This window comes from Erpetoichthys calabaricus, chromosome 13 (assembly GCF_900747795.2).
Source record: "Erpetoichthys calabaricus chromosome 13, fErpCal1.3, whole genome shotgun sequence".
Taxonomy (NCBI): domain Eukaryota; kingdom Metazoa; phylum Chordata; class Cladistia; order Polypteriformes; family Polypteridae; genus Erpetoichthys; species Erpetoichthys calabaricus.
Window position 1 is genome coordinate 34,393,262 of NC_041406.2, and position 18,148 is coordinate 34,411,409.

Here is an 18,148-nt window from a genome sequence, read left to right on the forward strand (position 1 = left end):
CATGCAAACTTGGATAAGGAATGCTTTCTTTGATGACCTTTTAAACACACTGAATCATTAACAAGAAGGTTATGACCTCTGACAGAAACCCCTAACAGTGGTATGTAGAGCTAATGATGGGTAAAACAAAATGGCTGTGAAAACACACACAAAATAAATTAGCAAAACCAAATGTAAAGCTCAAATTACAAACTGATGTCAGATTCAGAATCAGGGGCTAATACAAACTCAAAATGAGTGTGCAGTGTTCAGACTCGCAAAGAGATGAAGAATAACACACAAAAAACTAAATAAAGAACCTATTCATAAAGAACTATAATTACCTAACTTTTTTAAGAAGGTTTCCAAAAATCAGATATCAGAGCTGTGATGTCAGTGAGAACGAGCAACCAAAACAAAAGGGGCAAAGCAAGAATGTGAAGTTGGTACAAAACAAAGAGTTCGAAACCTGACACTAAGACCTACTTAGTAGGAACGCTAACTATCGGTAAGAGGTTTGAGGTTCAAGACATGTATCCAATAATGGAGACTATGTGTAGTGACTGCCACCATATTTATAATATATATCTCATGGCGTCAGAAATGTGACTGAAATGGTCACATGACGCTACTCAGAGTGTTGCGCAAATAAATACAAATGGACAAACATAAAAATAAACTTCTTCAAAATACAATTCTTAAAAAAAAATAATGAAGAAACAAAAAATACGCATATAAAACATGTTGAATGTCACAGGCTGAGTAGTGCACTAAGACACTGTACTTCAGGGTCCCAGAGTATTCTGTTAAATCCAGACTTAGTTCAAGTGAGTGTCTTTAAGCCCTTCCTTTAAACAATGTGGAAAATTCCTGATTTATATGGATTCTACAGCAGTGATAATCCAAAACAGTTCAGAAAATGGCATTACTAGAATAACTATATTAAATAAACAACAAGAAATAAAAGTGGAAAAATTCCAGAAATAGCATGAATAAACTCAGATTTACAAAATGTAAATTCATGACACTACCAACTCTATGTAGGATTAACGTGTTATTCCCTGTCAATGTGTCAGAAAGTCTGGAGTTGGGAGGTACGTTGGGTGAAGGCTATCTAGTTTGAATAATAATAGTAATAATTATTTGCATTTATATAGCGCTTTTCTCACCACTCAAAGCGATCAGCATTTGCAGATTAAGGGCCTTGCTCAAGTGCCCAACAGAGCAGATGAAGAGACAGCAAAAGGAGAGAAAATTGGTCGGAAAGTAAGAAAGCTAACCCAGGTCACATGCAGGGGAAGATCTTTGTGGGTGTCAAGTCAAAGTCAAAGTGAACTTTATTGTCATCTCAACCATATACAAGTATACAGATAGACGAAATTGCGAAGCTCAGGGTCCACAGTGTAACAACATGATGTGCAAATAATAATTTAAAAATTGAATTAAAATTTAAATTAAAATTAAAACACAAACAAGACAAGACATTGCGCAAAGACAAAGACAAAGAAGTAGCAGCAATATTGATGTGTAAGATATGTAATATAATGAATAAATAATAAATAATAGATATAGATAATACAGAAATTATCAGTGTATGATAATAGTTGTTTAAGACATGTGTAAACAATGACAGGTCACAATGTTTCACAGTAGAAGGATAACAAGAGTGTCAAAATACTTAAAGGTCAGTAGGAGATTTTCAGTTCTTTATTATGTACTCTGTAATGCATCTATTTGTATGTAACAATATATTAACAAAAGCTTTTTTTTGGTCTTAATGACACAAATCATGGGTAAAGTGCTCAGTTGTCTCTGTGTAGTATGAACTGGCACTGTGTTCAGGAATTGTTTCTGCCTTGTGCCCTATGCTTGCTGGGATAGGCTCCAGCTTCCCTTGTGATGTGCGCTGGTAAAATCAGTTGTGAATATGAGAGATTCATTTGGTTTTATTAAGAATTAGTTAAGAATTTCCAAACCTTACACTGAAGTATGCAAAATGAATTAATTAATTAACCACTTTATTGATGTTTTGTAAAGGTTGTGAAGACAGACAGGCACCTTTGTTAATTTCTTGTTACATAAAAGTATGTGTGACCAATACATTCATCATAGGTAGTACCTAACCTAAAGTGATAACTGCTCTCTTTTCCTAATGTTATTAGCATTATGTTGTGACCAATTTGGTGACAATCAATTTTATGTCAACAGCAATCATACATGTGGCTTGAATGTCTATTTTATTTTATGAATCTGGCACTGTGATCTGTAATGACAGAGCATACTGTATTAGAAAATGGTGGCAGTGTACGCTCGTTATCCTAATTTTGGGATAAAAACCAAAAAGCTCTACTTTGTGCTTCTTAGGGATTGGTTTCATCTTCTGCTGTGTTTTTTTTTTTTTTTTGAAAATTAATTTTTACCTCCAATTTTTGGTTTAAATGACCAGTTATCAAGTATCTCCTTCTATTTGGAATTTTGGACTTAGGACTGTTTCTTCAACTATGAGTTTGCCTGCTCTAATAATTAGTTTCTCTACTTTTTCAAGCCTATTTATTTACTTACTTTTTTGTCAGTGTTTACAGTGGGTCTGCAGTGCTTTTTGTTGTGTGTTGTAATATGATGAATTGTATTCTTTTTTTATATATTTTTCCCTGTGTATGTTTTAACAAAAACATTATTTTTGACAAGTCTTGGAATCTTCAGGTACTTTTTACACTGGATTGGCATGCCCCCTAGTGGTGCTTGAGAATATAGAAATTTAAACCACCCACCTTCTAGACCAGTGGTTCTCAAACTGTGGGGCGGGTCCCCCTAGGGGGGCGCGAAGTAACAAAAAGGGGGGCGCGAAGATGTGAAAAAAAGAAAACAAGAATCGAAAATAAGAAAAATACATCTATTGAAACCAAAACAAATGAACTTAAACTACATTCTGATACTAGAAAAATAAATATAGAGTTAGATAAATGTTGATAAAAGTTAAGTAGTTATAATAAAAAATGCATCTATGATATATCATTAATTAAAAAAGAACAAATTGGTATTTGTGGGCTTCTTTCAAAAAAACGTTAGGGGGGGCGCAATTAAAACTGTTATGAAAACTGGGGTTGCAAATACTTAAAGGTTGAGAAACGCTGTTCTAGACCAATGATCCTTGATCAAAGTTTTAGAGGGCTGTAGTGTCTGCAGGTTTTTGTTACAGACAGTTTTCTTATTAGAAAACAGCCTTTGCTGATAATGAAGCTTGGTGTTTAACATTTAACCAAGACAAGTTTTAATTAAACTACAGAGCAGAAGTCCTTGAGGGCTGCGTATTCACTTCAACCTATTTCTTAATTAGAACCAATTTATTTACTGTGTTTTGTGCTTAATCTTGGTTAACTTACTTGTTACGATTTAGAACCCATAATTGCCTATATTAGTTTTAAAAAGTTGCATTTGGTTTTAATTGTTCCAATTGTTTCCTGTTTTCTTATGCCTTTTCTCAGCAAGTACTGTCTTCTAAATAGGAAACTGGTTGGTATGAAAACCTGCTGCCACTGCAGCCCACCACAATCGTGATTGAGGATCCCTGTTCTAGATCGTGGGCCTCAGGTGTGATCCTGGAGGGCCAATCTGTCTGCAGCTTTTTGTTCCAATCCAGTTTCTTAACTAGAAGCTAATTATTGCTGCATAAGCAGTTATTGGTCAGGTGTCATTTCTGTGGTTCATTATATTAACTCTCTTGTTAAGATTTCCAGCCCTTAATTGCTTCTTTGAATTTTAAACAGTTGTATTCCATTTTTAATTAGTTCTTGTTTTCATAACAAATAACAATGAGATGTAAATGACAAAGGAGTGAGCAGTTTATAGTCTAACTTGGCCCATTTTCAGCTATGTGTGTTTATCATGGAGTGTCGGTTTTGATAAAATATATTTGAAAAAAATGGAAGAGAAAAGAGTGAAGGACTGAAAATTATTGATCTGTCCTGTTCTACAAATCCTTGGGATGATATACTTGGACTGCGGTGGGCTGGCGCCCTGGCCAGGGTTTGTTTCCGGCCTTGCACCCTGTGTTGGCTGGGATTGGCTCCAGCAGACCCCGGTGACCCTGTGGTTAGGATATAGCGGGTTGGATAAAGGATGAATGGATGGATATACTTGGAACGGAAAAATCTACAATGTAGTAATGATCTGACATCAGATAATAAAAGCATTAAGAAGCCATAAAATTAAGTAAGTTATTATTATCAGCAAGGAATCACTTCTCATTAAGAAGCAGAGCTGAAACAAAAACCTGAATCCCTCCCTGTCTGAACTTGAAGACCCTGTTCTAAATTACTTCACAGCTTCTACAGAATATAAAAATTATAACTAAACGTGTTTTAAAGATCTTAAAACAAGGTTGGGGCAAACTATCTGACAGGTACTCCTTTGACTATATCAACAAAGGCATTTCTTTTAATGAAATAATGTTACGCATTAGTAGAAATCGTGAAATCTGTAATATCATAGAAACATGGCATTGAATATTCCTCTTAGAGTTGTTATAATTCCATTCACATTTTCACCAAATATTTATACAATTCAGAAAGAGAATTTACCTCTACATTTGTAATCCATCAACTCTCGCAGAAACCTGTTCATTGCTAGGATTGTCTGTGAGGAGGAGGGTTGTGGTCAGGGGGACCTGTAATCATTTTAACACATGAAACAGAATTGCTTACATTTCAAAGACTGAAAATCTTTTCTCAGTTAACATTCTTTACAACATTAGAACAGTTTTGGTGAGAACAGCCCATTCAGTTCAATACACATACTGTAATTTATCCAAATTGACATCAAGTTTTGAAGGTCCGTAAAGTCCTAATCAAGCACATCTAGGTGGAAATGGATAGAAAATGTCCTAATATTTTCTGCTAATTTAATTATTTTAGTCATGCTAGTTTTGCTGCAATGCCTGGCCTTTGGTCTGTATATGTGTGCATGCAAGGACTGAAGAACCAAATTATTCTTTTTACATTAGAAAACAAAAAAGGACAAACTTCAACAATTAAAAATGACTTGGCTGTCTGGAATATTAAGAAAGTGACAAACAACTTTACAGTTCTTTCTCTGCTTTGGTTATGGGCCTGACAATGAACATTGACACACTAGTACCTGGAACCCCATGCCATGCTAAGGGTGTACAATAGCAGAGGCAAGTTGTCAGTTGGTTCAGCAGGCAGAGTGTAAGGCATCAGACCCTTGCAGTGAACTTTTTCCTAATGTGTGACTATGTTTTCCTATAGTGTCACAGGAAACTTGAATCTTTGTTGGCAGCAAGCAGTAGAAGGAAAGCTAATCTATCATAATGCACTCTCAGTCGTATACAGAAAATTCCGACTTTAAGGTATTAATAGAAGAAACTCAAAGTGCTTGAAGAAAAGCAAAACTCAACACTGCGCCTTATCGTTTGTGCCTAAACATCAGTCAAATGAGCGCCCAATCATATATGCACTGGCCCAACTTCCAGCACATCATAAAAAAATCCACTAAAGTCAAAAACTGTAAATAGCATGCACCAACTTCTTGCAATGCTGGTGGAAACGTTTATGGTGCTAACACAATAGTATTTGGAGACTCCAGTTTTGGTCTTTTGCGTACTACCCCACCATGACTGTATCATCTATATTTTCAGGGGGGAAGTCATGCGAAAGCTTTTGATTTGTCAAAAATTTAAATTGCTGGTTTTTGTTGGATCTCAGCGTTTTTGGGTCCCCTGATTCCGAAAACATTGATATTTTGATAATTGGGGTCTGTGTGTCACAGTTTCTTGATGACGGTCTAGAGCTAAAACAGCTGGACAGAAAAATACCAAACTTGAAACTTAAACCTGTTATGAGATGATGACATGCTGATTAGTTTTTGAACCAAATTGTGCAAGAGAAAGAGGCACTCTAGAGGAACCCTCAAATACCGCAATTCTGCAATGAATTATGAATTCTTCTTGTCAATTCCTATCATAATGACCTATTTTACCATCCGAAAGATCAGCATCAGAACAGTAAATAATTACTGAAATGTTATAGAATAGTTCAGGTAACTAGGTCCCTAGGACACAAAGCCTACTGATGCTCATGTCTAAATTTTTTTGTTCAAATTGTTATTTCTACACAGGGGTTGGGGTTGATTTGTTAACAATCCTATTTTTGTAAAATTGATCTATTTGTATGGAATGTTGTGTGATTTCAAAAAAAAAATTGTTATTTCTGCTTTGGCTTATCTTTATTAACAGACATTTAGTCATTGTGCAAAATATCCCATTGTTAATGGTAGGACTCCTATTAGCTGAACACTGAAATCTTACTCTTGTACTATGAAATAAATAATAAATTAAATATGGAGATTTTTATCAGGGCACGGTGGCGCAGTGGGTAGCGCTGCTGCCTCGCAGTTGGGTGATCTGGGGACCTGGGTACACTTCCTAGGTCCTCCCTGTGTGGAGTTTGCATGTTCTCCCCGTGTCTGCGTGGGTTTCCTCTGGGCGCTCCGGTTTCCTCCCACAGTCCAAAGACATGCAGGTTAGGTGGATTGGCGATTCTAAATTGGCCCTAGTGTGTGCTTGGTGTGTGGGTGTGTTTGTGTGTGTCCTGCGGTGGGTTGGCACCCTGCCCAGGATTGTTTCCTGCCTTGTGCCCTGTGTTGGCTGGGATTGGCTCCAGCAGACCCCCGTGACCCTGTGTTCGGATTCAGCGGGTTGGAAAATGGATGGATGGATGGATTTTTATCAGTTAAGATATTAATATTTTGGTTTATGTACTGCATTAATTACAGTCTGCAAACAAAGTTCATTAACATTAGAAAGAAAAGTGTTGTTTTTGTTAAGTATGTAACTGAAATGCTAAAAGTCTCTGCAACATTGTCAGGACCCTTTCATTTCTCCCTGAAGCTGAAAAACATATTTTAATGTACACCGATCTGTTGGAGATGCCGGGAACTGAATTCCTCTCAGTAGATCAGCCACAGGGTCATCCTAATAACTGGCTTGTTCACTGAATAACTAAATACAGCGACACTGTAACACATGCACAAGTTTCCGATTTATTTGTTTCCTCAGAAAGTCCTTGTTCTCTTTCGCAAACCCTCCCGATTTAATGGATGCAGAGCTACTGCCACTCAAACGTCCAGGCTCATTCAATCTGCTCCCAGACAAGCATGTCATCCAAACTGTAAAGTGGTCACAGACCGCCACCTTTCAGTCCTGCCTGTAAAGAGCTCTCTGCACCCTGCTGCAATACATGACATGCCTGAGTCTCACTATTTTATTTAGCCTAATATGCACTTAATATTTATTGTGATTTTAAATAATAAGACATATTTTTGTTTTTGGCTTTGTGTAGATCTGATAGGAGGTTCTTTGGGTCTACAGGGTGTATGCCAGTCCATATCTTGTGCCCATTGGATTAAGCTATAGATTTTTGATCTGTAGTCTCACAATTACATACTCACAGAGGCATTTATTTTAGCTTATGGGATGCAGGGATGATTCATGATTTTCTTCTAGTGAATATTACCATGTAAATGATAATAATTTTGCCTTCCTTCTCTCACTCCCAGCACTCCCTTTCCCACTCCTAGAAGCCTAAGTAGAGGGGCTCCTAATGAATTCTACCTCCTCAGCTGCAGTACATTGATATTAGTCTCTTGTTGGAAATCCTCTGGCTTTCTACTGCTACCATATCAAAGTCTTCATTCTAGAATTTTCTCCTCCTTGAACTTTGAGTCCCAATTCAAAAATTCATCCACCTCTGCTATCTGCTGAGATTTAATACAAGCTTGTTGTGTTCTTCTCTATTTCATGGCTTCTCCTTTATGCTTTCCTCTCTCTCTCTTTTTTTTCCTTCTTCTCCATCTTTTTGTGTTGATTCTGTGCTGGTTCTCCTGTCAGCTTCATATTTGCTGTCTCTTTTTCTGTGTCCTTTTTAGTAGTGCTATTTCAAAATGGGGACTGATGTAGATGCATTTTGTTTTTATATATTCCAAAAGATATCTAATGTTGCATCCTTATCTAATGTGCTCCTTTTTAATTCTATTAATAAAAAGTTAATCGCTGAAAAAAATCCATGTTAATTCTGAAATTCTTCTCTGAATTGTTTGTTTTCTGTACCTGGACTACTTTGAGACACTGAGCAAATACAATATTCATAAGATACCCCAAGTTCTAAAGTTAAGCATTCCCACATTTTTGTTCACCAAGCTTCTAATCCACCAACACTCTACTCCACTCGCTGCAGTGTTTCCAAAGATAAGATCCTTCTTTGATGACCTAATACTGAATGAACACAGTTATGCAAAATGTTGCCATGCTCCAAGCACTGAACGAATCACCAAACATTTGCAATAACAGTGAAAAGCAAAAACAGTCAACAACCAGAGCCATAGCTGAACCGCACCTCACCAAATGGTATAGGTATAACCAAGACTGAGGAATGGATTAAAGACTGAAGCTCTATCATTAGACAGGGCCACAGTGTACTAACATGTTGGCCAAGGCTGTTGCCTGGTCATGATCCAAGAGTTGGCAGTACAGACTCAATTGCTTCTTGAAACTGGCCAAGAAAAAGGATTTTATTCTCAGAATGGATAATCACAGTAGCAACACCATCTTGGGACTCCTATGTTCAGTTGCTGGCAGCCAACTACACATCAGACATAGCGTTCTAGAAGCTGTGCAGAGAACAGCAGTGAAAAACAACACGGTACTAAATTTCATATTTTACAATCAAACCTCTTTAACCTTGAGAAGAAGAGGCTCTGTGGGGACCTGATGAAGGTCTTCAGAACTCTCACAGGTATTGATAAAACTGATATGGTGACTTTGTTTCAGGGTAAGAGTGAATCAAATACTCAAGGGAAGAGGTAGAAATTAATGGCAAGTGCATTTGAAACAGAAGCCAGGAAACCATTGCTTATACATAGGGTCATTGGGATATTAAGAAAACTACAAAGTCACAAAGTAAAGTGAAAACCAATACAACTTTTGAAAAAAGTATCTAGATGATCCAATAAGCTGGGTGGAATAAATAGTGTCCTCTGTTTAATTTTTGTAAAAATCGAACATAAAAAATTGATTTGATAGATAAATAAATTACTTTGCCATTTTAAACACTTGTGGGAAAGAAAACTTTGGAAAGAATGAAGAGTTATGTTTGTGTTCTTTAACATTCAGGGTTCACAATTATTCATAATTAATTTATTGCATCTGTCCTCAATATCATAATACTTACCAGATGGCTTTTCATCCATTCCATGATGGTCAACATTGTCTACAAATTATATAAAAAAAAAAAGAATATTACACTTTTTCTTTGGAATGGTGATATATGCAGTGTTGGGATAGCATGGGGATGAAATGCCCTGTCCTGCAGATTGTCTCCCAAAGGAAAAGTGTGATTCTAAACAATGACAGGAGGCCATTAAATCAGACCCAGGCTGCTAAGTTTTGGGAAGGTGCAGCTGCTCATAAAATAATATTTCTTGAGAACAGAAAAAATGGGAGAAGACAGCCATTGTAAAAAATAAGCAAGTTCATTGTTAGGAAACAGACAAGAATTAAAAAATAGTTGAATCTGGTCATTTGGTCTAAAAATTAGTTAAGGATTTCCAAGCCTTATACTGAACTACTGTGTGCAAAATTGAGAGACATATTAAGCTATCGACTGTTTTAGTATGCCAGTTTGCACAGATTTAATTAACCACTTCATTGATGCTTTGTAAATGTTGTGAAGACAGAAAGATGCATTTGTTAATGTCTTGTTACATAACAGTATGTGACCAATACAATCATCATAGGTAGTACCTAATCTAAGGTGATGCTGCTCACTTTTCCTAATGTTTTTAGCATTATGTTGTACCCATTTGGTCAGGGCTCAGATTTATTCATATTTAATTTATTGCAAATGTCCTCAACAACATAACTCTTACCAATTGGTTTTTCATCCATTCCAGTATGGTCAACATTGTCTAGAAATTAAACAAAAAAAATTACTCTTTTTCTTTGGAGTGGTGCTACATCTAGTGTTGGGATAGACATTGACACCCCCATGACCCTGAATAGAACAAGTGGCTTAGAAAATGAATGGATGGATATTTCTATAACTTCTTTATCTTTTACCACTGTTTATTTGGTCTTGGGACCAGCACCAAGCTGAGCTGAATGGCCCCTTTGGTGACTAGATTTGATCGATATCTTTGTATGATACATTTCATTGAAAAACTTAACATGTTTCAACATACCCTTGGAGTCACTGCTGTTATTGGAGTCAGTATCAGCTGTGCTGTCATCCTGATCAGATGCATTAGATTCTTAAAAAAAAAAGGTAAACTATGTCAAACATACAAAAAGCATAGTACTTATTTCAAATATAAGTGGAATATTTTTTACAGTTTATTTTTGAGTGTCAAACAACAAGAAAAAACTTTCAGAAGCAATATTTAACTAAACTGTATTATTAACTGGAATGCTGTTGTATAGCCTCATATAATCTTTGTAAAAGTGTGGTGCTGACAAATCTAGAACAGTTTACCTGAGAATCATCAGGTTAATTCACACAAAAAAGGTATTGCTGATATCTGTATGATGCTGGATGTGTTAATGGAAACCCTACTTTTAAGTGTGTACGGTGTGCTTTAGGCTAGTGCTGTGTAAACGTAGGGTGTCCATTAACACATCCAGCATCATACAGTCATTCTCTGATTTACATTTTGAAGGCGACTTACAAAATGAGAAAATACAGGGTTACAAGAATATCCATCCATCCATCCATTATCCAACCCGCTATATCCTAACTACAGGGTCACGGGGGTCTGCTGGAGCCAATCCCAGCCAACACAGGGCGCAAGGCAGGAAACAAACCCCGGGCAGGGCACCAGCCCACCACAGGTTACAAGAATAAAGGATGCAATTTTAGGTTTTATTAAGGCATTCCCTTAATTACGTGGAAACTTAAATACAGATTTTAGTTTTTGACTGCTGATCTTTGTATGTACAATGAATGACAACCAATCACAAGTTTGAGTACGAAATTGTAATGTATGTTCTATTTGTATGCATATATTATATATTGAAAAGGTTTTTTTCTATAAATAGAGCCTAAGCTATTTAAAGAAGAATCATTTTGAATAATGATATATATTTCAACATAGATTTGCACCATTCCAGAATGTTTAACTTAAGCCAGTGGTTCTTAAATTTAGGTTGAGCTGCAGGTTTTTGTTCCAATCAGCAAGATTTATCCATGTGAAATAGGGAGGTAGGAAACAGTGACACACTTTGGTTTGAGGTTGTAAGTGTACAAATAAAACTTCCTTAAATGTGTAAACAATATAATTAATAAATATTAATGTCATGTTTGACTTTAGATCTTATCCATGTGTTTTCATCATTGTGCGTTTTGGTGTTCTTCTGAAATGTCTTGTTTTTGTTAAATTGGTTTTGTATAGTGTTATTTCAGTGTATGTCTCTATTTATGTTATTTGTATAATTCAGCTGTAGAAAGAGTCTCCAGTTTAAGTTAACTATTCTATCACACCCAGGTGCTCTAAATGAAAGGCATTTGATGATGGCCATATTTATAATTCCTGGAGTTAAATCCACCTTGTCACATTTCTGCACAAGGTTTATTTTGTATGTAAGATTCAGTGTGCTAAGTGTGGAGATCTGAGCAATCACCCAATAATCTTCCAATTTTTTTTCTCATTAAAAGGAGGAAGATTATTAGATGAAAAGAAGATGAATCACAGTTAAAAGAGCAAGCCAAAGGTTATTAGTAAAAAGTCAATGCTATCCTTTAACAAAAATGTATCACTAATTGGAATAGTACTCTTGAAACCACAGCAGAAATGTTCTTTAATGCTGTGATAAACGTGGGAAGCAAACCATATACCAGCGAGAGTTTTTTGTTTATATTTGCAAAACTTTGATAAGGAGGAAATGCACAACCCAACCTTTATGCCACTATGCAAGTGATGTCACATGCCGTGCACCCCCTGCTATCCTTGCATAGAAATACTGTTACTACCATAAATAGTGCCCAAAGTAAAAGGGAAGGATACAGGAAATGTCTCAAAAATGAAACCAATTCAAATCAGTTCCAATAAATCTTTCATTTCTACCTACCACTTCTCACATAGTATCTCATAAATGTACAGTAGATGATTCGTTTTTGGTTGGTTATGTTGATGATAAACTTACACTTCAATATATGGGTTAACCATAGTAGAAAATGTTGTGCAATATGTTAGGACATGTGATTCTAATCACCTGCCTGCTGGTCATTTGTTTTCCTGGCCCATTCAGACATTCTGTCATTATTATCTACTGATATCTTGTAAAGGTACTAAAGTAATACTAATGACTGTTTTCATTTTAAGCTGATGGTGATAAAACACTGGTAACAGAGAGTGAGACAGTAGATGATTTAGTTGACCATGCATTTGCATGTTGTTTTGTTGTAGGAAGCTCCCAGGGTGACCCCATTTCCCCTTCATACTCTTTACTATGTAGACCTTAACAGAATGCCTGAAATCCCATTCTCTTACCACACTGTAAAGTACTGTAGTTCAGCACTTCCCTGTCCTGTTACATCTGTAACCTCAGCCATTAGAGAGAGAACCATAACAGGCAGGAGAAAAGTTACACATTTATTCATGTATTATAGATCAAATAGTGCCATAAAGCAAAAGCAAAATAAAGTGTGAACACCATAACACCCTGGTACAATTTGATGTTCTGTCTTTTCCAGGAGGCCCATTTCTTGTGTGGCTTGAAGTGTCAGCCATAAATCAGAATATTCTTGCGGCTGACTTTTTTCCCCCCACTACTGTCTTCCATTCTTGATCAGCTCTTTTATTGATTTTGTACAGCTAATCTACTTATGATATGGTCATCTTATCTCCAAATCAACTTTGCCTTTTTACAGTTCAATTTCTTGTCTTGAAAATGTGCTTTCTGAGTTCATACGCTTCTGTCATTAGAGTTAGGAGGGTATAGGATGGCATGCTTGTATAATCAGAGACAGGAATTGTTAAGAAGTGCTCATGTTTTAGATCATAAAACTAAAATTGTGTTTCTAAAATCCGGTGGTTTATCTGATGCTTTTGACACCATAAATGGGACTAAGTAACACAGCATATTTGTTTAACTCAGAAACAGCTTTTGCACTCACAGTATGACAGAGTTAATTACACTTTCTACTTAAACGAATAATCAAGTATTCAAGTAATTCTTAATCAAACAGTACAACAATTGTGGACAAAGTGCATGCTGCTTTACCATTCAAATAAAGTACCGTTGCAAAACTAAGCAACTTAAATAATTTTTAAAGGTCCACTTTTTAAACATTCTAAAAAAATGTCCTTTTATTTCAAGAAAATTATTTCTCATTTATTCAGCACATGGGTTTCAAGCAGATATAATTTATGACTGTGATCCTTATTTCATTTCTTGCTTTTAGAAGGCATTCTGTTCCTATAGGTAAACACTGTTCATCTTTCTTAAGCGTATTATGCACCTGTTCTTTCTTAACACTGTAGTCCACCCAATCACTCTGGTCATGGATCAGTGTGGACTGAGGAGTGTAACTGGTTTTGAGACGTTCACAGACTCTTTGTTATCTTTTGGTCAGAATATGTGGTTATCTGTGAAGTATATTTATATTTATGTACCCCTGAGAAAAGTAGATTCTCATTTCATTACTCTCCATATTACTGCATGTTAGATAAGGCTAATTTTTCCCACTGGCTGTACTTGTCTGGATCTCTACGTGTCTTCTGTTTTTTCATGTTTCTGTGTTGAACTCACTGGACTTGTGCCCTCCAATATCTTATGTAAACTGTGGTGGATTGCCGGCTTCTTACTCCGGCCCTCACCTCCAGGCCGCCAGGAGGAGCTCTCCAGACAGCATACACGTGCCCAGAGTTCCAGCAGGGCCTCAGGGACTTTGTAGTTTCTACACACAGCCCTGCTGGATACCTTGGGGGCCACCAGGAGTCGCTGTAGGGGGGCTCGTGGGCTCTTATGTGCCCTATAACCCGGGAGTACGTCATGGTCACATGACGGGAAGAAATGACGTGCGCCCGGGTTGAAGAAAAGGACTGTTTACCCTGACCCGGAAGGAATAAGGAACTGTGGACAGTTGGGGAGGAACACCTCCGGGTCAGGGTGTATAAAAGGACTGTGGGAAAGCCCAGACATTGAGCTGAGCTGGGAGGTAGGGTGGCGAAGTGTCTGGGCGAGGAGGAAAGAGTATTGTATTGTATTGTATTGTATTGTATTGTATTGTATTGTATTGTGATTAGTGATTTATATGAGTAGTGTGGAGTGAAGGGTGCTTTGTGCACGTGATTGTACAATAAAGAAGAATTGTACTTTTACCTCGTGTTTGGAGAAGTGGTACCTGAGGGTTCAAGAGGTGGACAAAGGCCTCTACTGCTACAGCATTATTATGTATTATCAGCTATAAGCTGCAATTTCTTTACTATGCAGAATCTTTCCTAAGCTGTCTATTTGACACATATAATGTTCACCTACCATTAGAATCAGATTCAGACTTTTCATCAGCGTCCATTTCACCATCTAGAAAGCACACAAATTTTGTTAATGCTTAACAGACTTTACTTAAACTTTACTATTTTATTAAATTTTAGTTTTTAATAGTAAAACATCTACATAGCATTGATGTACTAGACTAAGCAGGAAACAACACAATTAAGAAAACACCTAAGTAAAATGTCTTGATAGGCTATCTTGATGTAGACTCTACAGGCATCAATAGCTATTTTGGAAGGATATAAAACCGTTCTTCCCTTAGAAATTAAACCATTTAACATCATGATAATGGTAAAGAAATACACTGTCCTGACCACCAATTGCCTTTAGGACTCCATGGCTTTAGCACATTTTCACTTTTGTTTAGGACAGAAAAAAAGTTACAGGTGGCCCTGTACTCAGAATTGCAATTTATATGTAGTGACTAATGAATGACGAGGAGAGGCAAGTATTAAATTAACAATGCATTTCTTCTGTGTTCGCTGTGTTCGCTGTGTTCGCGTATGACTGGATGTCAAGACATCTGGATTATGTGAGATGAATAATATAAAATCTTTTTCATAAACATTTTTATATAGTTTGCTCTACTACAGACTACATAAAAACATATAATTTTTGGGTGAATTATTGCTGTAAGCGACATCAGGAGCCAAACCTAGACAGGATGCCAGTCAATGACAGGTCAGACTCAACACATACCAACTATCACTCAATATTGAGTGAACACCTGTTTGGCAATTAATATGTATTTAGGATGACACCAGAATACTGAGAAGAAAAGCCAAACAGACAGTGACCAGACCTGGATTTAAAATCCTGTGTGGATATAGTAGTATCCACTCATAAAAACATGCAGAAAAGGTTGACTGGCTACTTTAAAATTAGTGTGCATATTTGTGCCCTGCAATGGACAGGGTTGTTTCCTAAATTAGTGCTGCCAAAGCTCCAGCCTGCTATGTAACAGGAGAGACAAGTGGGATGAGGTTGAGATTTCACTTCACTGGCTGACGGAGATCTTTTTAAGTGAAATGGAATGGTGAAATGGTTTACATCTTGCCTGAAGAAGGGGCCTGATTTGCCTCGAAAGCTTGCATATTGTAATCTTTTTAGTTAGCCAATAAAAGGTGTCATTTTGCTTGGCTTTTCTCTAGTGAAATGGAAGAAAGGTGTCTCCATGTAATTCAATGACCTGAATTTACTTTAAATAGGATCTTATTTGTTACCCCAACTCTGCTTTCAACCTGAGTCTTCAATCCCTCATACATATCCTGGACAATCCTCACATACTTCTGTGGTACTCCTTTCTCTCTCATGCACCTTCACACCTCTCAGGGAGGACTCATGGCTGGGTACTAACCCTGAGCAAAGATCTGCTACTGTATAACCCTGAATTAGATCAGGCTAGTGTAACCAGTGAGACCTTCAGTCAGAATTAGGGTAGGGGATTATAGCCCGAAGGCCAAATCAAAATGCATGGGTACACTTGCTCTACCTATAAACTTTTTATTTTACGGAGACCACTCATCCTATTAATTGTTAATTTCAGCCCAAGTATCTTTAAATGTTGTTCTAAAGTAATCCAACCATTAGGTTCTCTAATTCTTATTTTTACAAGTAACGTGTTCCACTTTTCTGATAACCAATCAGGGGTTAAAATTATAATGCCCCCTATTAGTCAAATTTAGACAACACTCTCAGTTGTAATTTATTGAAATCTTATATATCCTATTTAAATGGATATTAAAAGAACATTATCATCAGATCTCCCTGAGATGGCAGGGGTGGTATGCCAACCCAGGATATTGAAATAAAAGCTGTCAGTTCTAGCCAGCTACAGATCTGGCTCTCCTAGCTTGTGACGTGACTTCCTTGATCTGAGAAGCTATGTATGTCCAGTATGTACATTCAGATTACTATATAAAGCATTACGTACAACGCTCAGATTAGTAAACAAAGTGTAATATTTAGTTGTTTTCTGTAATAAGAGAAAATAATAGAAAGGTTAAACACTGAGCCATGGTGTAAAATAAAAAAAAATCAATAAAAATATAAATTCAACTATAATAAAAGTATACATGTTTTAAATATTATCAATTAAAGATCACTGAAAACTTAACCATTATTACTCTCAAGACTGCTCTCATTACTTTCAGATTCTATAAAAAAGGCACATTTTTTCATATCTGAATTCAAAATATAAAATAATCAGTGTACAAAAGGTAAAATATTCTGCTGTTTTTGTTTGACTTTCTAATGTATTGATTTGTCTTATATTAGTATGTGTTACTTTAAAGTTCTGATTTGCTGAACAATTACATAAGGTAGGCATTTAGTTAATTTATCTTATGGTTCCATATTAACAAAATGTGTCATTAAAATAAATATAATAACAAAAATCATTCAGCTATTACATGATTTGAATTAGAAAACTGCAGTTCCTACAGCTTTCAGTTCCTCTAGTACAGTCTTGTCTTTCTTAGTTTTCTACAAATTCTGACTGACAGGGTTAACATCTAATAACAGACAATGAAAGAAAAGTTGACACGAGTAAAAATACTATACTAATATTAATATTTAATTAAATCAGTCAATGTTTATTATATGTGACTTTTTATTTGTCCATTTTACAAAGACATATCTGGAAGTCCCGCATTCAATACTAGCACTTCTCTTGCAGTCCTTAATCAGAGTTAAAGGTAGTTCATTAGATAGGTTTGACAGCAATCTTTGGATTCATGAGTGCTTTTTGAAAATGGAAAAGGATACTTTGTTATTTAAATTTGCTGATTACCTTAAATGAGGAGGGGATACCCTTGCTGTAGAACAAAGTCATCTTACCAACACCCCTCAGATACTCACAGCTGAATGAGACAGGTGTTGTTACTTTTCCTTTTATGAAAAATATTCACTTCTAACAGTCGCCACAAATCCACTTTTTCCATACAATTTCTAAAAACTGGATTAATAAGTTAACCAATGGAGTTTATTTTACCTTGTGATTCTGATTTGGATGAGTCATCATGCTCTTCAGTATCTGTTAATGAACATAAAAATATTGTACATTATATATTTCAAATAATAAAATAAATCAGTAACATGTGATGCATACGATTGACAAAACTGAAGGAATTACTGCAGTGAAAAATAATACAGGTTTAATACAATATACAATAACTAACAAGCCTCTATGTTTGGTCACTATTCAGGGAGTGGATTGAGAGGTAGTAAACTCCTTCAGTTACTTGGGGGTCCACATCAATGATAGGTTGGACTGGCCTTGTAACAAAGAGAAACTGCACTCCTTTAACATGGGCAACAACAGCCTGAAAATCTTCTACAACTCTGTTATGGCCAGTGCAATTTGCAATGCTGTAGTGTGCTAGGCTGGTAACTTTGCCTCAAGAGAGACCCACCAAATTACTAACCTAATTGAAATGACAGGCTCAGTTATGGAGCACAGTCTAGACCCCCTGGAGGTAGTAGCAAAGCAAACAATTAAAACAAAATGGAATGTTACACTTCTTCTCTCTGACACACTAACACTGAGGACTTTCAGCCAACAAATTATTCAGCAGAAGTGTGTCAGGAAACGTCACAGGGGCT

The 18,148-nt window shown here is 36.4% G+C and overlaps 1 protein-coding gene across 1 annotated transcript in view; it reads right to left on the reverse strand.

Annotated features, from left to right (window-relative positions):
• Positions 1-18,148, reverse strand: part of LOC127530115 (dentin sialophosphoprotein-like) — a 28,711-nt gene that overhangs the window by 617 nt on the left and 9,946 nt on the right. Inside the window, exons 3-8 of the mRNA XM_051936136.1 lie at positions 17,538-17,579; positions 14,528-14,572; positions 10,234-10,302; positions 9,922-9,960; positions 9,225-9,263; positions 4,560-4,645 (exon numbers count right to left, since the gene is read on the reverse strand). Coding sequence (XP_051792096.1) covers positions 4,605-4,645; positions 9,225-9,263; positions 9,922-9,960; positions 10,234-10,302; positions 14,528-14,572; positions 17,538-17,579 — 275 coding nt within the window. The 3' untranslated portion in view covers positions 4,560-4,604. The remainder of the gene's footprint in view (positions 1-4,559; positions 4,646-9,224; positions 9,264-9,921; positions 9,961-10,233; positions 10,303-14,527; positions 14,573-17,537; positions 17,580-18,148) is intronic.